The 20,818-nt window shown below is 36.8% G+C and overlaps 1 protein-coding gene across 1 annotated transcript; it reads right to left on the reverse strand.

Annotated features, from left to right (window-relative positions):
* Window positions 1–11,116: 11,116 nt before the first annotated feature.
* Window positions 11,117–20,107, reverse strand: LOC145003952 (receptor-like serine/threonine-protein kinase SD1-8). The gene is made up of 7 exons (XM_078962849.1): window positions 18,751–20,107; window positions 15,203–15,376; window positions 14,835–15,016; window positions 12,251–12,461; window positions 11,923–12,160; window positions 11,655–11,805; window positions 11,117–11,505 (listed from the first exon to the last, which is right to left on the reverse strand). Exons 1-7 carry the CDS (start codon window positions 20,081–20,083, stop codon window positions 11,197–11,199), a joined length of 2,598 nt encoding a protein of 865 aa, XP_078818975.1. The 5' UTR covers window positions 20,084–20,107; the 3' UTR covers window positions 11,117–11,196.
* Between the last annotated feature and the right edge of the window lie 711 nt (window positions 20,108–20,818).

Genomic DNA, 20,818 nt, shown 5'->3' on the forward strand with positions numbered 1-20,818 from the left:
GCACTGGAGAATCTTTTATGTTAAAGATTTATCAACAAAGTCACACTCATAGAATTCCAAGTTTTTGCTAGACAATCCAGTAAGGTGAGTTACACTTACGATGCCTTTGAAGTGTAACTTATATTGTGTCTATTGTCATTGTTAAGAACCTATAAATAAGTTTTATTAGTAATTTTAGTTATAATACTTATTGATCTTCTTACAAGTGTGGTGTCGAGGCAATATCTTAGTGAGTTGTTTAAAGTGTATTTCCGTATAGTATATTTATATACCAAACAAATCTTACCACCAATATGATCTTACCTAGTCATTTCTTATTTTATTGAACTTTATACTCTTTGGTATTAATGAAGAATCTAGGAAAATATTTAATATGTAACACCGAAAATTTCAAACCAATTTTTTCGACTTTTTATAAAAACATAATTCCGTCAATATTCATAAAACAACCATTTTAATTGTTCAACAAAACAGTACAAAATCCCAAGATCAAAATGTCAAGCTCCAACGTGTGTGTGTACGGATCAAGCCGGCGCCTTCCCGCGGTCGTCACTAGTACCTGAAACAAATAACATCAACACTGTAAGCACAAGGCTTAGTGAGTTCCCCAAAATACCATATACAACACATATTAGCCACTCTAGGCTATAACTCTGTGGGTCCGTGCACCCAAACTCTGTGAACCCTCAGGTTCTAACTCTGATAAACATGCACCACATAAATCACATAGAAATCATGCAGTACAACACATAACATACATAGCATAAAATACTCTATCACATAGCTCTGGTTACCTACTCAAGGTAAGGTATAGTGAGAAGACTCACCTCGCGCGTCTCGGTAAATCGTAACCCTGAAATCGCTAAACACTCGATCTGCCGAGCTGTAATCCCCCTATAGCACAATACATCTCTAATTAACACTTTCCCAACTGGGGTTGACCACACTTAACAAGTCAATCTAGGTCAACGCTGGTCAACGGTCAACGGTCAACTTTGACCGGACTCGGCGAGTGCACTATAGCGACTCGGCGAGTCTGAGCGCATGCACCAATTCCCCTAGAACCCTCCCTTGACACGTCGAGCATTTCCCTCAGCTCGACGAGTTCCACCTGGCACGAGTTGTGGGGCCACCACGACTCAACTCGCCGAGTCTCAAGAACAACTCGGCGAGTCCAGTTTGACTCGGTCCACCTGACCATCCTGACTCCCCCTTTGACTCACTGATTTCACCCTTCCCAACTCGGCGGGGCCACTCGCTGAGTGGTCGGGCAACATTCATGCTACTCGCCGAGTCTGTTCTTCGGACTCGGCGAGTCCGTGCCATGCACTGACTCAATCTTGCTCTAAAGGTCAGATCCAGTCCATTAATCCATAGATCCAGTCCCTCCAAGCTTATTTAGCACGTAAAGTCACAATCTTGATGCACATACAACCTCTATGTGACCATATATGATGTTTTAGACTCAAATACAACAACACAAGGTCAAGGACTCTATTGTCCCCCATAAAGCTTGGTGAGTGAGGCCCTCTGGACCTCTATGGATCCAGATCCATGGTCTCAACTCAAAGAGGGAACTAATGGGCACCAAATCACCCCATAAATGACCACATTAAACCCTAAATTGCATCAATCTTCACTAAACAGAAAATGGTCCGAAATAATACCTCTAGAGTGATGATCTAAGCTCCAAGTCCACGAAATGGCAGCTTCCTTTGCTTCCTCTTGCCTAGGGTCTTCTTCTTCTTGCTAAACAACACACACAAGATCAAGAATGGCTCTCTTTCCTTCACAAAACGCTCAAGAACTCTAGGGACACTCTCTGGGGGTTGGGTGAGCACAAATGACGGCCATAAGGCCCTTTAAATAGGCCTCAAACCCGGAGATTTAGGGTTTCATTACACAGCGCAGACTCGCCGAGTCCATACCCTGGACTCGCCGAGTCCAAGCGCGCACCAACGATCAATTCCGCGTCCCTACTCGGCGAGTCTGAGCTCCAACTCGCCGAGTCCCTCTCACAACATATCAAAATTTAACTTACAAGATACCTGGTAAAAATCCGGATGTTACAACTCTCCCCCACTAGAACTGGACTTCGCCCTCGAAGTCCCGCTCTAAAACAGCTCCGGATGCTGCTCCCGCATCATACCCTCCGGCTCCCAGGTCATCTCGAATCCCTTCCGATGTTGCCACTGAACCAATACCAGAGGTACCTCCTTGTTCCTCAAAATCTTGATCTTCCGATCCCTAATAGCCACTGGTCTCTCCACATAATTCAGGCTCGCATCTACCTGAATATCCTCTAGTGGAACCACTGCCGACTCATCGGCTATACATTTCCTCAACTGCGATACATGAAAAGTGTTGTGAATCTGCCCCAACTCTGCTGGTAACTCCAACCGATAGGCTACCCGGCCTACCCTGGCAATCACACGAAACGGGCCAATAAACCGGGGCCCCAATTTGCCCTTCTTCCTGAACCGGATCACTCCTTTCCAAGGAGAAACCTTCAGGAGAACAAAGTCGCCGACCTGAAATTCCAGCTCGGACCGGCGTCTATCCGCGTAACTCTTCTGTCGGCTCTGAGCGGTCAGTAGCCTCTGTCTGACCAGCTGTATCTGCTTTGTCGTCTGATTCACGATCTCTGTACTGCCCATTACCCTTTGCCCAACCTCTCCCCAACATATGGGAGTCCGACACCTCCTACCATACAACAGCTCAAAGGGCAGCATACCAATGCTCGAATGATAGTTGTTATTGTAGGAAAACTCCGCCAAAGGCAAATGCGTGTCCCAACTACCCCCAAAGTCCAATACACAAGCTCGAAGCATGTCCTCGAGTGTCTGTATCGTCCGCTCACTCTGACCGTCGGTCTGGGGGTGGTATGCGGTACTAAAATGCAGCTTAGTACCCAACTCCTCATGAAATTTCTTCCAAAAACGGGAAGTGAAACGCACATCGCGTTCTGAAACAATCGAGATCGGCACCCCATGCCGAGATACAACCTCCCTCACGTAAATCTCCGCCAACTTCTCCGCCGAAGAACTCTCACTGATGGCAAGAAAGTGAGCGCTCTTTGTCAACCTATCCACAATCACCCAAATTGCATCAACTCCTCTGGCAGTCCTCGGCAATTTGGTGATAAAGTCCATAGCGATCTGTTCCCACTTCCACTCGGGAACCTCCAATGGCTACAACTTGCCATGCGGTCTCTGGTGTTCGGCCTTTACCCTCCGACAGGTCAAACACCTCTCGACAAACCATGCTACGTCCCTCTTCATACAAGGCCACCAATACTCCTTTCTTAGGTCCAAATACATCTTCGTGGCCCCGGGATGGATTGAAAATTTCGATCTATGAGCCTCCTCCATCAATGTAGCACGTGTACCGCCCACAAACGGTACCCAGATCCTGCCCTGATAAGTCATAAGGCCTCGACTATCCGATATAAACTCAGAAACCAACCCAACAACCCGCTCTCTCTTCTGCATCTCCGGACGCACGGCCTCGGCCTGAGCCCCACGAATGGCGTCCAGAACTGGAGCTATCACGGTCAATCTCAAACATACATCTCGCAGGGGAGTACTCTCCGCCCTGCGACTCAATGCGTCGGCTACCACATTAGCCTTGCCCGGGTGGTACAAGATCTCGCAATCATAATCCTTGACCACGTCTAACCATCTCCTCTGCCGCATATTTAGGTTAGGTTGATCCATCAAGTACTTCAAACTCTTGTGGTCCGTGTAAATCGTACAACGAACCCCATACAAGTAGTGCCGCCAAATCTTGAGGGCGAACACTACTGCCCTCAACTCCAAATCATGTGTGGGGTACCTCGTCTCATGAGGCTTCAACTGCCTCGATGCATAAGCTATCACATGACCCTTCTGCATCAATACCGCTCCCAATCCTAGGATCGATGCATCACAGAATACCACAAAACCTTCCATACCTTCCGGGAGGGCTAATACTGGAGCTTCACACAACCTCTGGCGAAGCGTCTCAAAGGAGGTCTGCTGCTCGGGACCCCATGCAAATGTCACACCCTTCCGGGTCAATCTGGTGAGTGGAACCGCAATCTTGGAGAAATCCTTAATAAACCTCCGATAATACCCTGCCAACCCAAGGAAACTTCGGATCTCAGAAGGTGATCTCGGCACCTCCCACCTCATCACTGCGTCAACCTTGGCCGGATCGACCAATATCCCTCTCTGGTTAACGAGATGTCCCAGGAACTGGACCTCCCGCAACCAGAAATCACACTTGGAAAACTTTGCGTAAAGTTTCTCCGCTCTCAAAACCCCAAGCACCTCCCTCAAATGCTCCTCGTGCTGCTCTCTGGATCTCGAATATACCAGAATGTCATCAATAAAAACAATCACCGACCGATCCAACATCGGCCGACATACCCTGTTCATGAGGTCCATGAACATAGCCGGGGCATTGGTGAGCCCAAAAGGCATCACCACAAACTCGTAATGCCCATAACGAGTCCTGAATGCTGTCTTCTGGACGTCCTCGTCCCGCACTCTCACCTGATGGTAGCCCGACCTCAAATCAATCTTGGAGAACCAAGACGCTCCCTGTAGCTGATCGAATAAATCGTCGATCCTCGGCAGCGGGTAACGGTTCTTGACCGTCAGCTTATTCAATTCCCGGTAATCAATACACATGCGATGCGAGCCATCCTTCTTCTTCACAAACAGGATGGGTGCTCCCCACGGCAAGCTACTCGGCCGAATAAACCCCTTCCCCAGCAACTCCTGAAGTTACGAGGATAATTCCTGCATCTCTGGAGGCGCAAGGCGATACGGCACTTTAGCAATAGGCGCGGCTCCAGGAACCAAATCGATGCCAAACTCCACTTGCCTCACGGGAGGCACACCTGGTAACTCTTCAGGAAACACGTCAGGAAACTCACGCACCACCGGAACTGCATCCACAGAGCTCGGTCTCTCTGAGATCACTCGCGTATCCATCACATACGCTACATAACCCTTACAGCCCTGCTGTAAACACTGCCTCGCCCTAGCAGCCGAACAAAAGGCCGATCCAGAACGTGTACCCTCGCCGTACACCGAAAGAACTCCCCCACTAGGATCTCGTATAGTCACCAGCTAACGCTCGCAATTGATAACCGCACCGAATCGGCTCAACCAATCCATGCCCACTATAACACAGACATCACCCATCGTAATCGGAATCAGGTCGATCGGAAACTCAACCCCGAATATCTCCAATACACATCCCCGGAAGACCTCAGTAGCACAAATCACTCTGTCGGCGGCTATGGAAACCCGCAGGGGCCGACTCAATGTCCCGCGACTAACACTGATACGCTGACCAAATGCCAAAGACACAAAAGATCGACTCGCACCCGAGTCAAATAACACTAAAGCAGGTACAGAATTCACAAGGAAGGTACCTATGCATAGCATAATATAAGCATAATATCTCAGCACCGTAAATAAATAATGAAAAGGAAACATACCAGCCACAACATCGGGCGCAGCGCGGACCTCTTCCGCAGTCAGCTGGAAGGCTCTTCCCCGAGCCCTCGGTGCCTCGGCCTTCACGGGCCGACTCTCTATAGCAGCAGCTCTGATGGCGGCGGGAGCAGACCCCTGAGATGCCCCGCGCAGCAGCAGACACTCCGCCTTCTGGTGTCCGGTCTGGTTGCAGTGGAAGCACACTGCAAATCCCTTGGGGCAGTCCTTAGCCATATACCCCTCCTTGCCACATTTGTAGCAAGACCCTGCCCGACAGACTCCATCATGACCCTTGCCGCACTTCCCACAAGTGCGGCCCTTCTGGCTCCCGAGCCTGGGATCAGCGGGCTTGGCCCGCTTGGCTGCCGGCTGGGACTGTGCCGGCCGCCGATCCCTCCCCAGAGACTCCGCCTCCTCCCTGGCCTGAGTCTCAAGCTCAATCTCCCTCTTCCGAGCATTCGCCTGAAGCTCGGCAAATGTCCGGTACGAGGAGTTCGCAGCGAACTCCCGAATATCCCGCCTCAGAATGCTCAAGTAACGGCTCATACGTGCCTGCTCGGTGGACACGTGCTCAGGGCAGAACATCGCCCTCTCATGAAACATCCTCGTAATCGCTGTAACTGACTCGGTACCCTGCTTGAGGGTCAGAAACTCCTGCGCCAGACGTTCCCTCTCCACCTGAGGAACGTACTCATCTCGGAACATGGTAGTGAACCTCTCCCAGGTCACTGCCGAAAGCTCAGTCGGTGTGAAGTGCGCAGTCACAAACTTCCACCAGTCCTTTGCTCCCAAGCGAAGCTGGTTCAGCGCGAACCGAACCTTCAAATGCTCAGGGGACGAGCAAGTGAAGAAGCATCCCTCCATATCAGATATCCACCTCATAGCTGCCACCGGATCCTGCGTACCATCAAACTCTGGTGGCTTGGTGTTGCTGAACTCCCTAAACAACATCGCATCACCCCCCTGGGGTCTCGCCGCAGCAATCACTGCGGTAGCCGCTGCAACCGCAGCCTCAGAAAGAGCGGCATAGCGCTCATCAAACGTCTCAATCAAAGCGGTCTTAATAGACCCGAACATCTCTGGTATCTCAGCTCTGATGACCGCAGCCACCTCCTCATGAATGATCTGTCGAATCTCCTCATCACTAGATCCGGCATCCTCCGGCATATGACGTGTCCTCACCATGATCAACCTCTGAAATACAACATGCGATAATTAGAATTCACTCGAACACTCTTACATTCAACAAACCACCCCTCCTTGATTCTTGGCATCCCCCGATTCTTATTTGGACTGTGTACCGCACCGGTGCTTTTAGTAGTACGGGCCCAATACTACTGTCCGCACCGTCTCAGTACACACCCCAAATCGTCCTCTTCGGATCCCAGTCCCCAAGTACTCTATTATACTTAAATCGTTCTGAAACAGATCTCACACAAAGCCCTAGCTGCTTCCTAATCATTCTCAGCGTCTCATAGCAGCTCACCATTCCCTAAGCTAAGGCATCACAAAACAGGTCACTCTAGTCCTATCAGCAATACCTAGCCTACTCTAGCATGCAAACACGTCACAGTAATAATTATTACATAATAAAAGATATTCGGGGAATTCACCGTTCGGGCGCTGACTGATCGTACACACGTTTCTTCCTGGAAAACCCTTTACTCTTAGAAAATTTTGGTTTTTATTTTGAAAATATCTCTTTAATTCCTCAGTTTGAGTTCAAATACCCCCGAAGGTGTACCCGAATCCCTCAAACCAAGGCTCTGATACCAATTTGTAACACCGAAAATTTCAAACCAATTTTTTCGACTTTTTATAAAAACATAATTCCGTCAATATTCATAAAACAACCATTTTAATTGTTCAACAAAACAGTACAAAATCCCAAGATCAAAATGTCAAGCTCCAACGTGTGTGTGTACGGATCAAGCCGGCGCCTTCCCGCGGTCGTCACTAGTACCTGAAACAAATAACATCAACACTGTAAGCACAAGGCTTAGTGAGTTCTTCAAAATACCATATACAACACATATTAGCCACTCTAGGCTATAACTCTGTGGGTCCGTGCACCCAAACTCTGTGAACCCTCAGGTTCTAACTCTGATAAACATGCACCACATAAATCACATAGAAATCATGCAGTACAACACATAACATACATAGCATAAAATACTCTATCACATAGCTCTGGTTACCTACTCAAGGTAAGGTATAGTGAGAAGACTCACCTCGCGCGTCTCGGTAAATCGTAACCCTGAAATCGCTAAACACTCGATCTGCCGAGCTGTAATCCCCCTATAGCACAATACATCTCTAATTAACACTTTCCCAACTGGGGTTGACCACACTTAACAAGTCAATCTAGGTCAACGCTGGTCAACGGTCAACGGTCAACTTTGACCGGACTCGGCGAGTGCACTATAGCGACTCGGCGAGTCTGAGCGCATGCACCAATTCCCCTGGAACCCTCCCTTGACACGTCGAGCATTTCCCTCAGCTCGACGAGTTCCACCTGGCACGAGTTGTGGGGCCACCACGACTCAACTCGCCGAGTCTCAAGAACAACTCGGCGAGTCCAGTTTGACTCGGTCCACCTGACCATCCTGACTCCCCCTTTGACTCACTGATTTCACCCTTCCCAACTCGGCGGGGCCACTCGCTGAGTGGTCGGGCAACATTCATGCTACTCGCCGAGTCTGTTCTTCGGACTCGGCGAGTCCGTGCCATGCACTGACTCAATCTTGCTCTAAAGGTCAGATCCAGTCCATTAATCCATAGATCCAGTCCCTCCAAGCTTATTTAGCACGTAAAGTCACAATCTTGATGCACATACAACCTCTATGTGACCATATATGATGTTTTAGACTCAAATACAACAACACAAGGTCAAGGACTCTATTGTCCCCCATAAAGCTTGGTGAGTGAGGCCCTCTGGACCTCTATGGATCCAGATCCATGGTCTCAACTCAAAGAGGGAACTAATGGGCACCAAATCACCCCATAAATGACCACATTAAACCCTAAATTGCATCAATCTTCACTAAACAGAAAATGGTCCGAAATAATACCTCTAGAGTGATGATCTAAGCTCCAAGTCCACGAAATGGTAGCCTCCTTTGCTTCCTCTTGCCTAGGGTCTTCTTCTTCTTGCTAAACAACACACACAAGATCAAGAATGGCTCTCTTTCCTTCACAAAACGCTCAAGAACTCTAGGGACACTCTCTGGGGGTTGGGTGAGCACAAATGACGGCCATAAGGCCCTTTAAATAGGCCTCAAACCCGGAGATTTAGGGTTTCATTACACAGCGCAGACTCGCCGAGTCCATACCCTGGACTCGCCGAGTCCAAGCGCGCACCAACGATCAATTTCGCGTCCCTACTCGGCGAGTCTGAGCTCCAACTCGCCGAGTCCCTCTCACAACATATCAAAATTTAACTTACAAGATACCTGGTAAAAATCCGGATGTTACATAATATAATCTTGAATAATATAAATATAAATGAAAAACTAAAACTTAGTAATACTTGTATCTATATCAATTAAAAAATAGAAAGAAATAGTGTTAGACAATGAGCTAACTTACTTGTAGATCATCCACCTTTAATAAGATGAGTGCATAGTTACTTTCTTGACACATAATCTTAAAAAAAAGTAATTGTTATTTAAAAAAGTGAATGTATATTGAATGCTTACTATTTGTATTATGTGCTAAATGTATACCATGTATTGTGGTGGTATTTCATATACAGGATATTAGTATTGGAAGTTGATTACATGTATTGAGATCTTTTATAGTTATAAACTAAGACTTATAAAGGATGCTTAATTCAAATTAAGTTGAATAGTGACTAGTCTCATTATGGGGTAATGCGTGATATTGAAGCGGAGTGTAGTATTCCTCCTCTTTCAGACACTAAGTGGGTTTGTCTGACACCAAGTGTGGCGTCTGAGTCATATACCAAAGTAAGATAACAACTTGATTATTCTAGATGGTCTTATGAATTACATTGTTAGTATGGATTTATAACCCATAGACATAGATGAAATGTGATACTATATCTATCAAATACTCTAATATTTGGATTTCTTTATGACTTAACACTAGCCAAGGAATCCATTAATTGTGTAGTCAAACCGTTGCTCAAATCAATTCATCAGGTAAGGTGATTCTTCCAAATAATTGTTGATTAGGATGTGTGAGAACTGATTGGGCTGGGTAACTATGGGTAAATTGTATTATAGATATCAACATTGGATTATATATTTATATTGTCTGATAATATTTGTTTTGCATGATTAGTAAATTTGATTTATGACTTTTATAATATTGTGGGATAAAAAACCCTATGTGTCTCATCAGGTTTGGGAATATTTATTTTGCATGATTATTAAATATGATTTGTGACATTTAAAATTGTGGGATTGAAAACTCTATGTGTCTCACCAGCTACTAAAGTTGTTGAAACTTGATTACAAATATTGAGTGAATAAAGCGACAACATGTCATAGTATTTATGATCGATATGCGTTTACATTGTAACCTATGTTGTATATTATTTATGATATACTTAGTGTTTTCAGTATTCTAAAACATTTATATGTTATCTCAAAATGTTTTATTAGAGTGAGATTTTCCGCAACAAAAACAACATGGTATTGAAAGCATAAAGAAAAGTTTTTTTTATTATTCAATTTTGAAAAATAATGGATGTCACAATGTGTATGTGATTGTGTTTATATTATATGTGTGTTAATTTTTCTTATCAAACCATCATACTTTGAAAGTGAAATTCCATAACTGGGTATACTTTGAAAAATATTACCCAACTATATAGCATTGTACTTTCAAAGTACAATGTGAAAACGATGATTGATGGTAAAGTTTGTGAAATTTATATGTTTATTCATGAATTTTGAAGTTTTTGAGCAAATCAATAATGTTTCTTTTTTTACTTTTCTTGGATTTTTTTTAAACTAATAATTTTTCTTTAATAATTGTGTGTGCAAGGAAAACAGGAATGGTATGATTGTAGTGGATGTTTTCTGAACCACGGTATGATTGCAAAGTCTAGAAGACAAGCCACTATGATAACCATTTGCTTGCAACGAAGTGCATATATTCTTTTAGTTTCTATTAGCATATGATGAATTGTAACAATTAAGTTCTTGATTTGTAACGATTGACAAATAAGCCTTTCATTTATAATGATCTATCTCCCAAAGTGTTGGTAAAATGCATATTATTCATTTGAAGGAGAAGTTCACAACAATACGTGAAGTTATGAAGCTAGTCAAAACATGTTATTAGTAATAATATGACACGTGATGAAACTTTAGAGCGAACAATAAATTGAGGACCACTCAATTGACTAATGTAAAAGGGTAAGTTCACGTGGTCATGACTATTTATCGTGTGTAGTTAGTTGTCAATTTTTTTTATTAAAAACTTATAATTTGAAAAATAATTTTAATTTGTATTAAAATTAAGGTTTTACAACGAATAAGTTTGAAAATTCTTGTATGACACAAGCCCACCTTTGTGTCATAATATAAAATATCCAACCCAAATTCACACTTGCTATAATGTGTAAATATGACATAATCTACCTTTCACTTAAGAAAAGAGATTAACAAATCAACATTGATTTATGAAAAAGGTTGTGATGTACAATTGATGCTAGATGGTAACCAGCATAGTTTCACTATCTACCATCTAATATCGAGATTGTGATTCCATTTAACGTCATTGAATCATCACCTTTGTTTGACGATTCTGTCTTGTTGTTTATTTTTCTAGTAAATAATCCAGGGTGTTTTGGTTGTGGAATTTGTATAGTTTCATTGCTCAACAGTATCAACACCTTCGACATGCCAGGTCGATCTTCCGGTTGTCCTTGAACGCATAACAGTCCAACTTGTATGCACCTCAAAACTTCATTCTTTGAAAATTTGGCCCCAAGAGATTCATCTAATAGTTCTAAAGCATTTCCTTCATTCCATAACTTCCATGCCTAAAAATATTGTTTACGCCACAAATATAACAATTTAATAATACAAGGACCGATATGAAATTAACTGCAAGTATATGGGTATTCTTTTAGAAAAAATATGATATTATAGTTATTTTGAAAGATTTGAATATGTCACTCCATGTACTTACTTGTGCAAGAAGGTTAAGTTTGTTACTCGTGTTGGATGATCCTCTGTTTCTTTTACCACTTACTATCTCAAGAATCAAAACTCCGAAACTGAAAACATCGGATTTCGTTGAGAAATGACCATCCATCGCATATTCGGGGGACATATAACCACTAGAAGGAAATTGACAAAAAATAATAAGAAGGAATAAAACCTTCTAAAATACAAGGTATACCATTAATTATGTGTCACATATATTTTATCTTATGCACAAATACAAAGATACTTACTATGTTCCAACCACTATCTTTGTTTCTGCTTCTGTCTGATCATTCCCAAAAATCCTCGCAATACCAAAATCTGATATCTTTGGGTTCATTTCCTTATCAAGCAAAATATTACTTGCTTTCATATCTCGATGGATGATTGTAACTCTTGAATCTTGATGAAGATAAAGAAGCCCCCGTGAAATCCCGCGTATTATCTCGAGTCGGATTTTCCAATTTAGTTTCATGCTTTTCTCTTTCTCTATGATGATTTTCAAAGAAAACCGTTTGATTTCAACAACATAAAATTAGGCATCCAAAAAAATAGAAATCAATACCTGTGAAAACTTACCAAAAAGAAACATATCGAGACTTTTATTTTCCATGAACTCATAAACCAACAACTTCTCTTCGACCTCAATGCAACAACCTAATACTCGGACAAGATTTCGATGTTGGAGTTTCGCGATTAATCGAACTTCATTTTTAAGTTCCTCAATCCCTTGGTCGCAAACTCTCGAGAGCCTTTTTACTGCTACAACCTCACCTCCCGTTAATGTACCCTATATTAAAAAATATAATGATGTCACTTTTTATGCCCACATTCCTATTATCTCGTACGATGGTTTAAATACAAGCGTTGAAAACATATATTCAATTTAAATATATATATATATATATATATATATATATATATATATATATATATATATATATATATATATATATATATATATAGGTTCAGGTTTATTTGACACCATTATAATTTTGTGAGACCGTGAGACTAAATCTAAAAATAGTTTTGAAATACAAAATAAATGGAAAAATCCAAAAATTCTTTTTTTTAAATATTATTTTCGGAACTTGAATTATCTAAAAAAAATAAATAAAAAAATAAAAAATTAAAAAAAATCTGGTTTTTTTTTTTGGAAAAATACATGAAATATTCTAAATAGAATATTACACTGACATATTTTAAAAAAATAATTTTAAAATGCAAAATTAATGAAAAAATCTAAAAAAAAATTTTAAAATATTATTTTCGGAACTTGAATTAACTAAAAAAAATAAAAAAAAAAATTCTAATTTTTTTTAAAAATACGTGAAATATTCTAAATAAAATATTACACTGTACATATTCTAAAAATAATTTTAAAATGCAAAATAAATGGAAAAATTAAAAAAAAATTTAAATATTATTTTCGGAACTTGAATTAACTAAAAAAAATTTTAAAAAATTTAAAAAAAATCAAAAAAAAATACGTCTCACGGTCTCACAAAATTAGGCTGTCTCACATGAACCTAACCCTATATATATATATATATATATATATATATATATATATATATATATATATATATATATATATATATATATATATATATATATATATATATATGAAGTTTCAACAGAAAATTCATAAATTTTAGAAACACAAGAATATAATGAAAAACATAGAAAAATATATTTTGATATATTTAATCATTTTTTTGACTACGTGAACATCGTAGGATTTTAAACACATTCGCTAAAAAAATAGAAAATGATTTTTTTTTCTCTTTTTTTGCTTTTTTTTTTTTTCAAAAAATGTTTCTACGATTTTGTATAAAAAGCTACAATTTTTAGGCTTTTAAAAAAAATAGAATCATAGCGGATAACTAATTTGCAAAATAGACCACAAAAATATAAAATAAAGTTGTGATACAAACAATTATGGTTGAAAGAGACGGATAGAAACAAGGTTTGAAAGTGTATCTTGATTCGTCCAATACATAAATAATTGTAAATTAAAACATCATTATAATAAAAAGTAATATAAAAAAAATGAAAACTATGAAAATAAATTACATAAGGGCCCAAAAGTGTAACTTTAAAATGTAATAAACGACCAAAATCATAACTTATCACGTACCAATAATTTAATTTTAAAATTATGATGGATAAAACTATTATATTAATATTAATTTAGAGGTAAAAAATATAAAAGAAAATAAAGTTTAGGGTTGGAAATAAAAAGTAAAATAAATATCGTCATGTAACACCATCTCCAACCCATTTCTATTTTTTACCTCAATATTACCCTTAAAAAATATATTCCCTCTATATTCAATTCTTCCAACTTATATATATTCTCAAACACAATCATTTTACTAATTTGGTTTTAATAAATATATAATCTATATTTTTTTATTACAATAATATTAAATAAATAAAATTACATTTATAACACTTAATTATAAGATTTTGTAAAATACGTTATCGTGTTTTAGAATTTCAATATGTATTTAAAATTTTATATTAATTTGATGAAAAAAAAATTGATATTTATAATTAATTAATACAATTTAATATATAATAAAATTTTATAAGTATTAAATATTACATTTAAATTATAATTAGTACATAAAATAAACTAGAAATATATAATTATGGTATTATACTATTCATTTCTTTGAAAAATAAGGGAATAAATGGAATAGTGTTGGAGAGGAATGAATGAAAATAGAAAATAGAAGTGGGTTGTGGATGCTTTAAGGTAGCGCAAGCATTTGTAGTATGTGTGTCTATATATTGTAGTGTGTGTGTCTATATATTGTAGTATATATATATATATATATATATATATATATATATATATATATATATATTCAAGCAACCTTATTGCATTCTAGTTGTGTACACTTCAAAAATGAACAACATTGCATCATTTTAAGTATATAAAGGCTTTTTCCAATTAAAGATGTAGTTGAAATTAAAAATTATAAATATATATTTTCAATTCTTGTATAATCTGAGTTTCCAAAATTTTGAAAAATCACTAATTATATTTTCAGATTATTTAAGAGCAGATTTTTAGAATTTTGGATGTGGTTTTCGAAATCACTATCTTTAAACACAAGTAATTTTAATTTTTCATATATTACAAACAATTTACCTTGTAAACACACCCGAAGCCACCCTGTCCAATTTTATTTGTGTCTGAGAAGTTGTTTGTAGCCACCGCCAATGTTGTAAAATCGAACAATGGTAATTCGAGTTCATCAATGACTGTCTCGTTAAGATAATCTCTCCTACTTTGCGGAATAACCCCATTATCTAATATGATGTCTTCTGGACCTAATTTGGATCATAGCAAAATCTATCAGACATATAGAAATCAATATGATAATTTATATATCTTGACTTTAAATATTCAAACTTTGTATTAATTTCAATGCTATACTATCAATATTATTTTAATGGTACATGCATATTTTAAAATTATAAATTAAGGTGTGTAACTCTAAATAGAAAAAAAAATACCTTGTCTATCTCCCAAGGTTCGTGTTTTCTTCCTCTTCAAGTAGAAGAGTAGCAGTAGACATATGAGGATAGCAAAAGCACCAATGCTAATTCCTACAATCTTGCCAGCTCTATTATTTGGTGGTGGTGATGGTGGTGGTGATGATGATGATGGTGGTGGTGGTGGTGGTTCATCTGCAATGAACAAACTTTTAATACATTGTGGTATCTACAATATTGATTCATTAGATACAAATAATTGAAGTATTATTTTCCATAAATACAAACATGTGTGAAATAGATAGTTTAATAAAAGCATCTCATTTGAACATGTATACACCATAAGGTATAATATGATGAGACAAAATAGACTCTAGTATATTTTTGATCATGTATACACCATAAAGTATAAAAAGATGAAACCAAAATAGACTCTAATGAAACCAAAATTCTAATTTTACAATCCGACCGAGGTGTCTTTTGGAGAAAGACTTTATAGCTAAAAAAGACACTCATGGCAAAGTGATACTTGAAGAAATTCATGAGACACAAAGTATTCAACCCTCTAGTGAGCAAACAGCTCATCAAGAAAGAATGTAAGATCAAATAAGTAGGTTGGTTGCACGTTATTTTTTATCTAGCATCTTGCTAGGTTTTTAAATAATATTTTTACCATTCCAAAAAGAGATCCTAACAAACTATTGTTGAGGTGCCATTTGAAACACTAGAACCTTAAAGGTCTGGTAGTTATGAACATGATATATATATATATATATATATATATATATATATATATATATATATATATATATATATATATATATATATATATATATATATAGATAGATCCGGTAAGAAATTTTTTTTGGTAGGAAGGTAACAAGTTTTTTTTCTACATATTTTTTTGACGAACAAAATAAATGAATCACTAGATGATTCATTTCTAAGATGATTCACAAGAAAAAATTCTCAAAAAAACATCTTTATGATTCATTTTTAAGTAAATTAAGAAAAAATTCATTTTATGATAATTTTAGTGAATAACAACAAAATCATTGTATAAATGATTCATAAAGATGTTTTTTTGAGAATTTTTTCTTGTGAATCATCTTAGAAATGAATCATCTAGTGATTCATTTATTTTGTTCGTCAAAAAAATATGTAGAAAAAAACTTCTTAACTTCCTACCAAAAATTTCCTTTTTATTTGATCTTGACTATATATATATATATATATATATATATATATATATATATATATATATATATATATATATATATATATATATATATATATATATATATATATATATATATATATATATATAGTCAATATCAAATAAGAAGGAAATTTTTGGTAGGAAGGTAAGAAGTTTTTTTCTACATATTTTTTTCGCGAACAAACAAAATGAGTCATTAAATGATTCATTTGAAAGATGATTCACAAGAAAAAATTCTCAAAAAAACATCTCGATGATTCATTTAGAGAATGATTTTGTTGTTATTCATTAAAATTGTCATAAAAATGATTTTTTTTAATTTACTTAAAAATGAATCATAAAGATGTTTTTTTGGGAATTTTTTCTTGTGAATTATCTTACAAATGAACCATCTAGTGATTCATTTATTTTGTTCGTCAAAAAAATATATAGAAAAAAACGTCTTACTTTCCTACCAAAAAAAATTTCTAACCGGATCTATATCCTCTATATATATATATATATATATATATATATATATATATATATATATATATATATATATATATATATATATATATATATATATATATATATATATATAGTCAATATCAAATAAGAAGGAAAATTTTGGTAAGAAGGTAAGAAGTTTTTTTTCTACATATTTTTTTCGCGAAAAAACAAAATGAATCATTAGATGATTCATTTGCAAGATGATTCACAAGAAAAAATTCTCAAAAAAACATCTTGATGATTCATTTTTACAATGATTTTGTTGTTATTCACTAAAATTATCATAAAAATGAATTTTTTTCTTAATTTACTTAAAAATGAATCATAAAGATGTTTTTTTGAGAATTTTTTCTTGTGAATCATCTTACAAATGAATCATCTAGTGATTCGTTTATTTTGTTCGTCAAAAAAATATGTACCAAAAAAAATTTCTTACCGAATCTATATATATATATATATATATATATATATATATATATATATATATATATATATATATATATATATATATATATATATATATATATATATATATATAGGAAAAGTGAATATACCCTAAAGGGTATATAAGCTTAGGTACCCAAACTCACCATAATACGTCATTTTGTTTGATATATTTATTATAATGTTTTTCAACTTCAATCCTTAACTTGATTTTACTTTCAACATTGTCAAAATTTCATTATTATCTTCCTCTTAAATCACATCTTTTTGACGAACATCAATTAGGCTATATATATTATAGTTGAAAATGAAAAATATGTAAGAGCAAAATAAATGTGAAATTTATAAAAATTTTTGAATGAAATCAAGTTAGAAGTTGAATTATAAGAACATTAGACAATTACAATGTATATATATGATAGAAAACGACGTAGTATGGTGAGTTTGGGTACCTAAGCTTATATACCTTAAGGGTATATTATATATATATATATATATATATATATATATATATATATATATATATATATATATATATATATATAAAGTTGTTTTTACTAATAAAGAAGGCATAAGACTTGACCTATATGAACCAACCAACTACTAAGAATTGATGTGATAACTATAATTCAAATAAATGGCATATAGAGATGGAAGTTGAGATCAAATCCATGTACATCAACCAATAACATGACTTATTTCATATACCTCCTTATAGCGAGACTATTAGGTATAATTGAGTCTTTAAGAGAAAGATTGGAATAGATGGAAATCTAAATACCCATAAAGAGAGCCATTAGAAAATGTTCCTAAAAGAAATGGACATGGATAGCTAAAGCACGATTAAAAGCTAAAAGCTACAAACGAACTCATAAAATCGATTATGATGGAACATTTTAATTCAGTTACTCTATTTGCACATATTTAATTATAAGAATTACAGATGGATATTAAAACATCTTCCGAATAACTTAGTACATAATGTGTAAATAGATTCCTTTTTGGATTAAGTAATCATCTCTGAGTCAGAATCTATGGTTTTCAAAGTATTGATCAGGAATTTGTTTTTTTACCAATAGTGTAAACGAGCCATGTGTTTACAATAAGGTATGTGGGAGTTTTATAATATTTTAGTATTATATGTCATGGAGATACTACTCATTTGGACCAACATACAAGTTTTGTAGAGTGTCAAAGGCATGGATGCAGAAGGGGTTGGAAATGAGTGTCCAATCACATAAGTAATTGGTATAATTTGGGAATAATAATAAAGTATATTTAGGGTTTCCCGCTCCATTGTCCATTAGTGGTGTTGAGGATTAGACTGGGACATGCATGCCGTAGAGACGTGCACAGTACAAGCTATTAATGCACGAATAATTATAGATTTTAGGATATAGATTTAGAAACGTACCCAAATCAGAAGCTGTAACTCTAACGTAAAGATCATCTCCACCATTATCCGAATCAGCATACTGCCTCATATCGATGAGATCCCCTTCCCAAATCACACAACCCGACCCACCTTCAGTGACATCCATATTAGCATAAGCAGCACAAGAACAATTCGTTTTGCAAATCTCACCACACTTTTTCAAATTTATCGTCTGATCTAAAAAAGCTTTCGAAGTCTCCGGCAGTTTCATGTTCTTCAATAGCTTAAATCCATCCGACCTGCAATCCAAGCTTGAGTTTCTTACACACCCATCCAACCCAACTCGGAGATCCCATGCTTGTTTGTTTTTCGGCTGGAATCCAGTCATACAACTGCAGATCGGTGCAGGGTTTGCAGTGCAAATGCCAGACGGACCACAATCACCAAAGTGGTCGCAATTACCGGGGAAAGACCAGTACACGCTCCAGGTTTTTGTTGTGTCAGCCCAAACCAATCTTTGATTCACACCAGAAGGATATACAACCAATCGTGAATAAATTGAACTATTCACCAATTTAAATGAGTAATAAATCTCATCTGAATTATCTTCAACGTCAAACTGCATTATACTCCTCCCTTTTATCTCCGGTACACCGCTAAACCTTCTTCCAGTCCACGGTCCACTCCGACGAATTAACGTTTCCTTGCGCATAAGCAAAATCTCCGGGAACTGACGAACAGTGAACATAAGAGAATAATCCCCAGTTGCTGGATCAACGTTGTTCGTCTTCCATGACCTCAAAATCCGAGTAATCCCAGATTTCCTGTCCCACCCAAGTTTCATCTCCGGCAATAGAGTATCAGTCGGATAATCAAAGCTTTGCCAAATATAATTATCTGGATTCTCATCGTTTTCCAGACGAAGCACAAAGTTACCGGTGTCCAAAAGCTGCGCCACCGTGTTCCCCGCCCGTGTAGGTTGATTTGTCGACCAGACGATGGTTCCCGTCTGATTTACAAGCACCATGTTGCCGTTGCTGATGATGGTTAGGTTCCCGGAGGATGAAGTAATGGGGGTGTCTCTATTAGCTACCCAAACATATGTTTTCTGCTGAATTTGCTTATACCAAATGCCTATATACAAATTGTTGTTGCCTGGATTGAAGAACCCCAACTCAAAATGTTCATCTTTAGAAACTAGAGTTTGATTGATGGTAAGTGGCTGTGAGAATGTGATGGTGTCAATGGCTAGAGAGTGAAAAGGGTACAAGACTGACAAGATGAAGAAGAAGATGGAAGTGCTGACATGGCTATGGAGGGTTTTCATTCTTTGAAAGTTACAGATTAGCACTAACAGAATTTTTGTGTTCATTGATTTGTGTGATTGGAGGTTATATGAAGGTTGTCAACTTCAAAGAATTCGGGGAGATCGTGGTGTTTATATTTTTTTAATTCTTGAATCCAGTTTGATAGTTGACTTTTCGGATGAAACTTGATTAATAATTTACGGAAATTATATTGCAAGTACCTCATGAAGTCAAGAGCAATGAAAAGTAAACTAATGTGGATAATTAGGGACAGACATAGAAACCGTCAAGTTGGGAAAAAAAGAATACTAACAATACTAAAATACTAATGTATATACATATTTATTAGTAGAACTAGGTTATAACCACCACCCATAAAAAAATAAAATAAAAAACTGTAAATGAATCATAAGATAATGATTGACCAATGATAAGAAATAATTTATTAATTTATGAAGATGGATGTTTTGTTTATAAGTTTATAATGATAGAATGATTAGTTCAAACTATAACATTACTTTGAACTAGAACTGTTATATGAACCATAAGTCGATATAGAAACGCTATTTGGTCCACCGCAAGATTATAAATATATATTTACTATTAGTATAAATAGATAATTAATTGAAGTGAATTGAATTAGTAAAGTTAAGCGTAATTATATACCCACAACTTGTCAACCTATTTGAATTTTGGTCTTTATCAATCTACGGAGAAAAAACTTCACATCCTACGATAATTATGATAATTTTGACAGTTAAATCTAAATATTTATGAAGTGTTGTCTTTATTAATGGATC

The sequence above is a fragment of the Lactuca saligna genome, chromosome 7, assembly GCF_052625555.1.
Source record: "Lactuca saligna cultivar CGN05327 chromosome 7, ASM5262555v1, whole genome shotgun sequence".
Lineage (NCBI taxonomy): Eukaryota > Viridiplantae > Streptophyta > Magnoliopsida > Asterales > Asteraceae > Lactuca > Lactuca saligna.

Coding starts and splice junctions, on each gene's coding strand:
- LOC145003952 (XM_078962849.1), bottom strand. CDS start 20,083: ATGAACACAAAAATTCTGTTAGTGCTAATCTGTAACTTTCAAAGAATG. Junction 12,462..14,834: donor GCTTCGGGTGTGTTTACAAG/GTAAATTGTTTG, acceptor TTTTTAATATAG/GGTACATTAACGGGAGGTGA. Junction 11,806..11,922: donor AAGATAGTGGTTGGAACATA/GTAAGTATCTTT, acceptor ATTTCCTTCTAG/TGGTTATATGTCCCCCGAAT.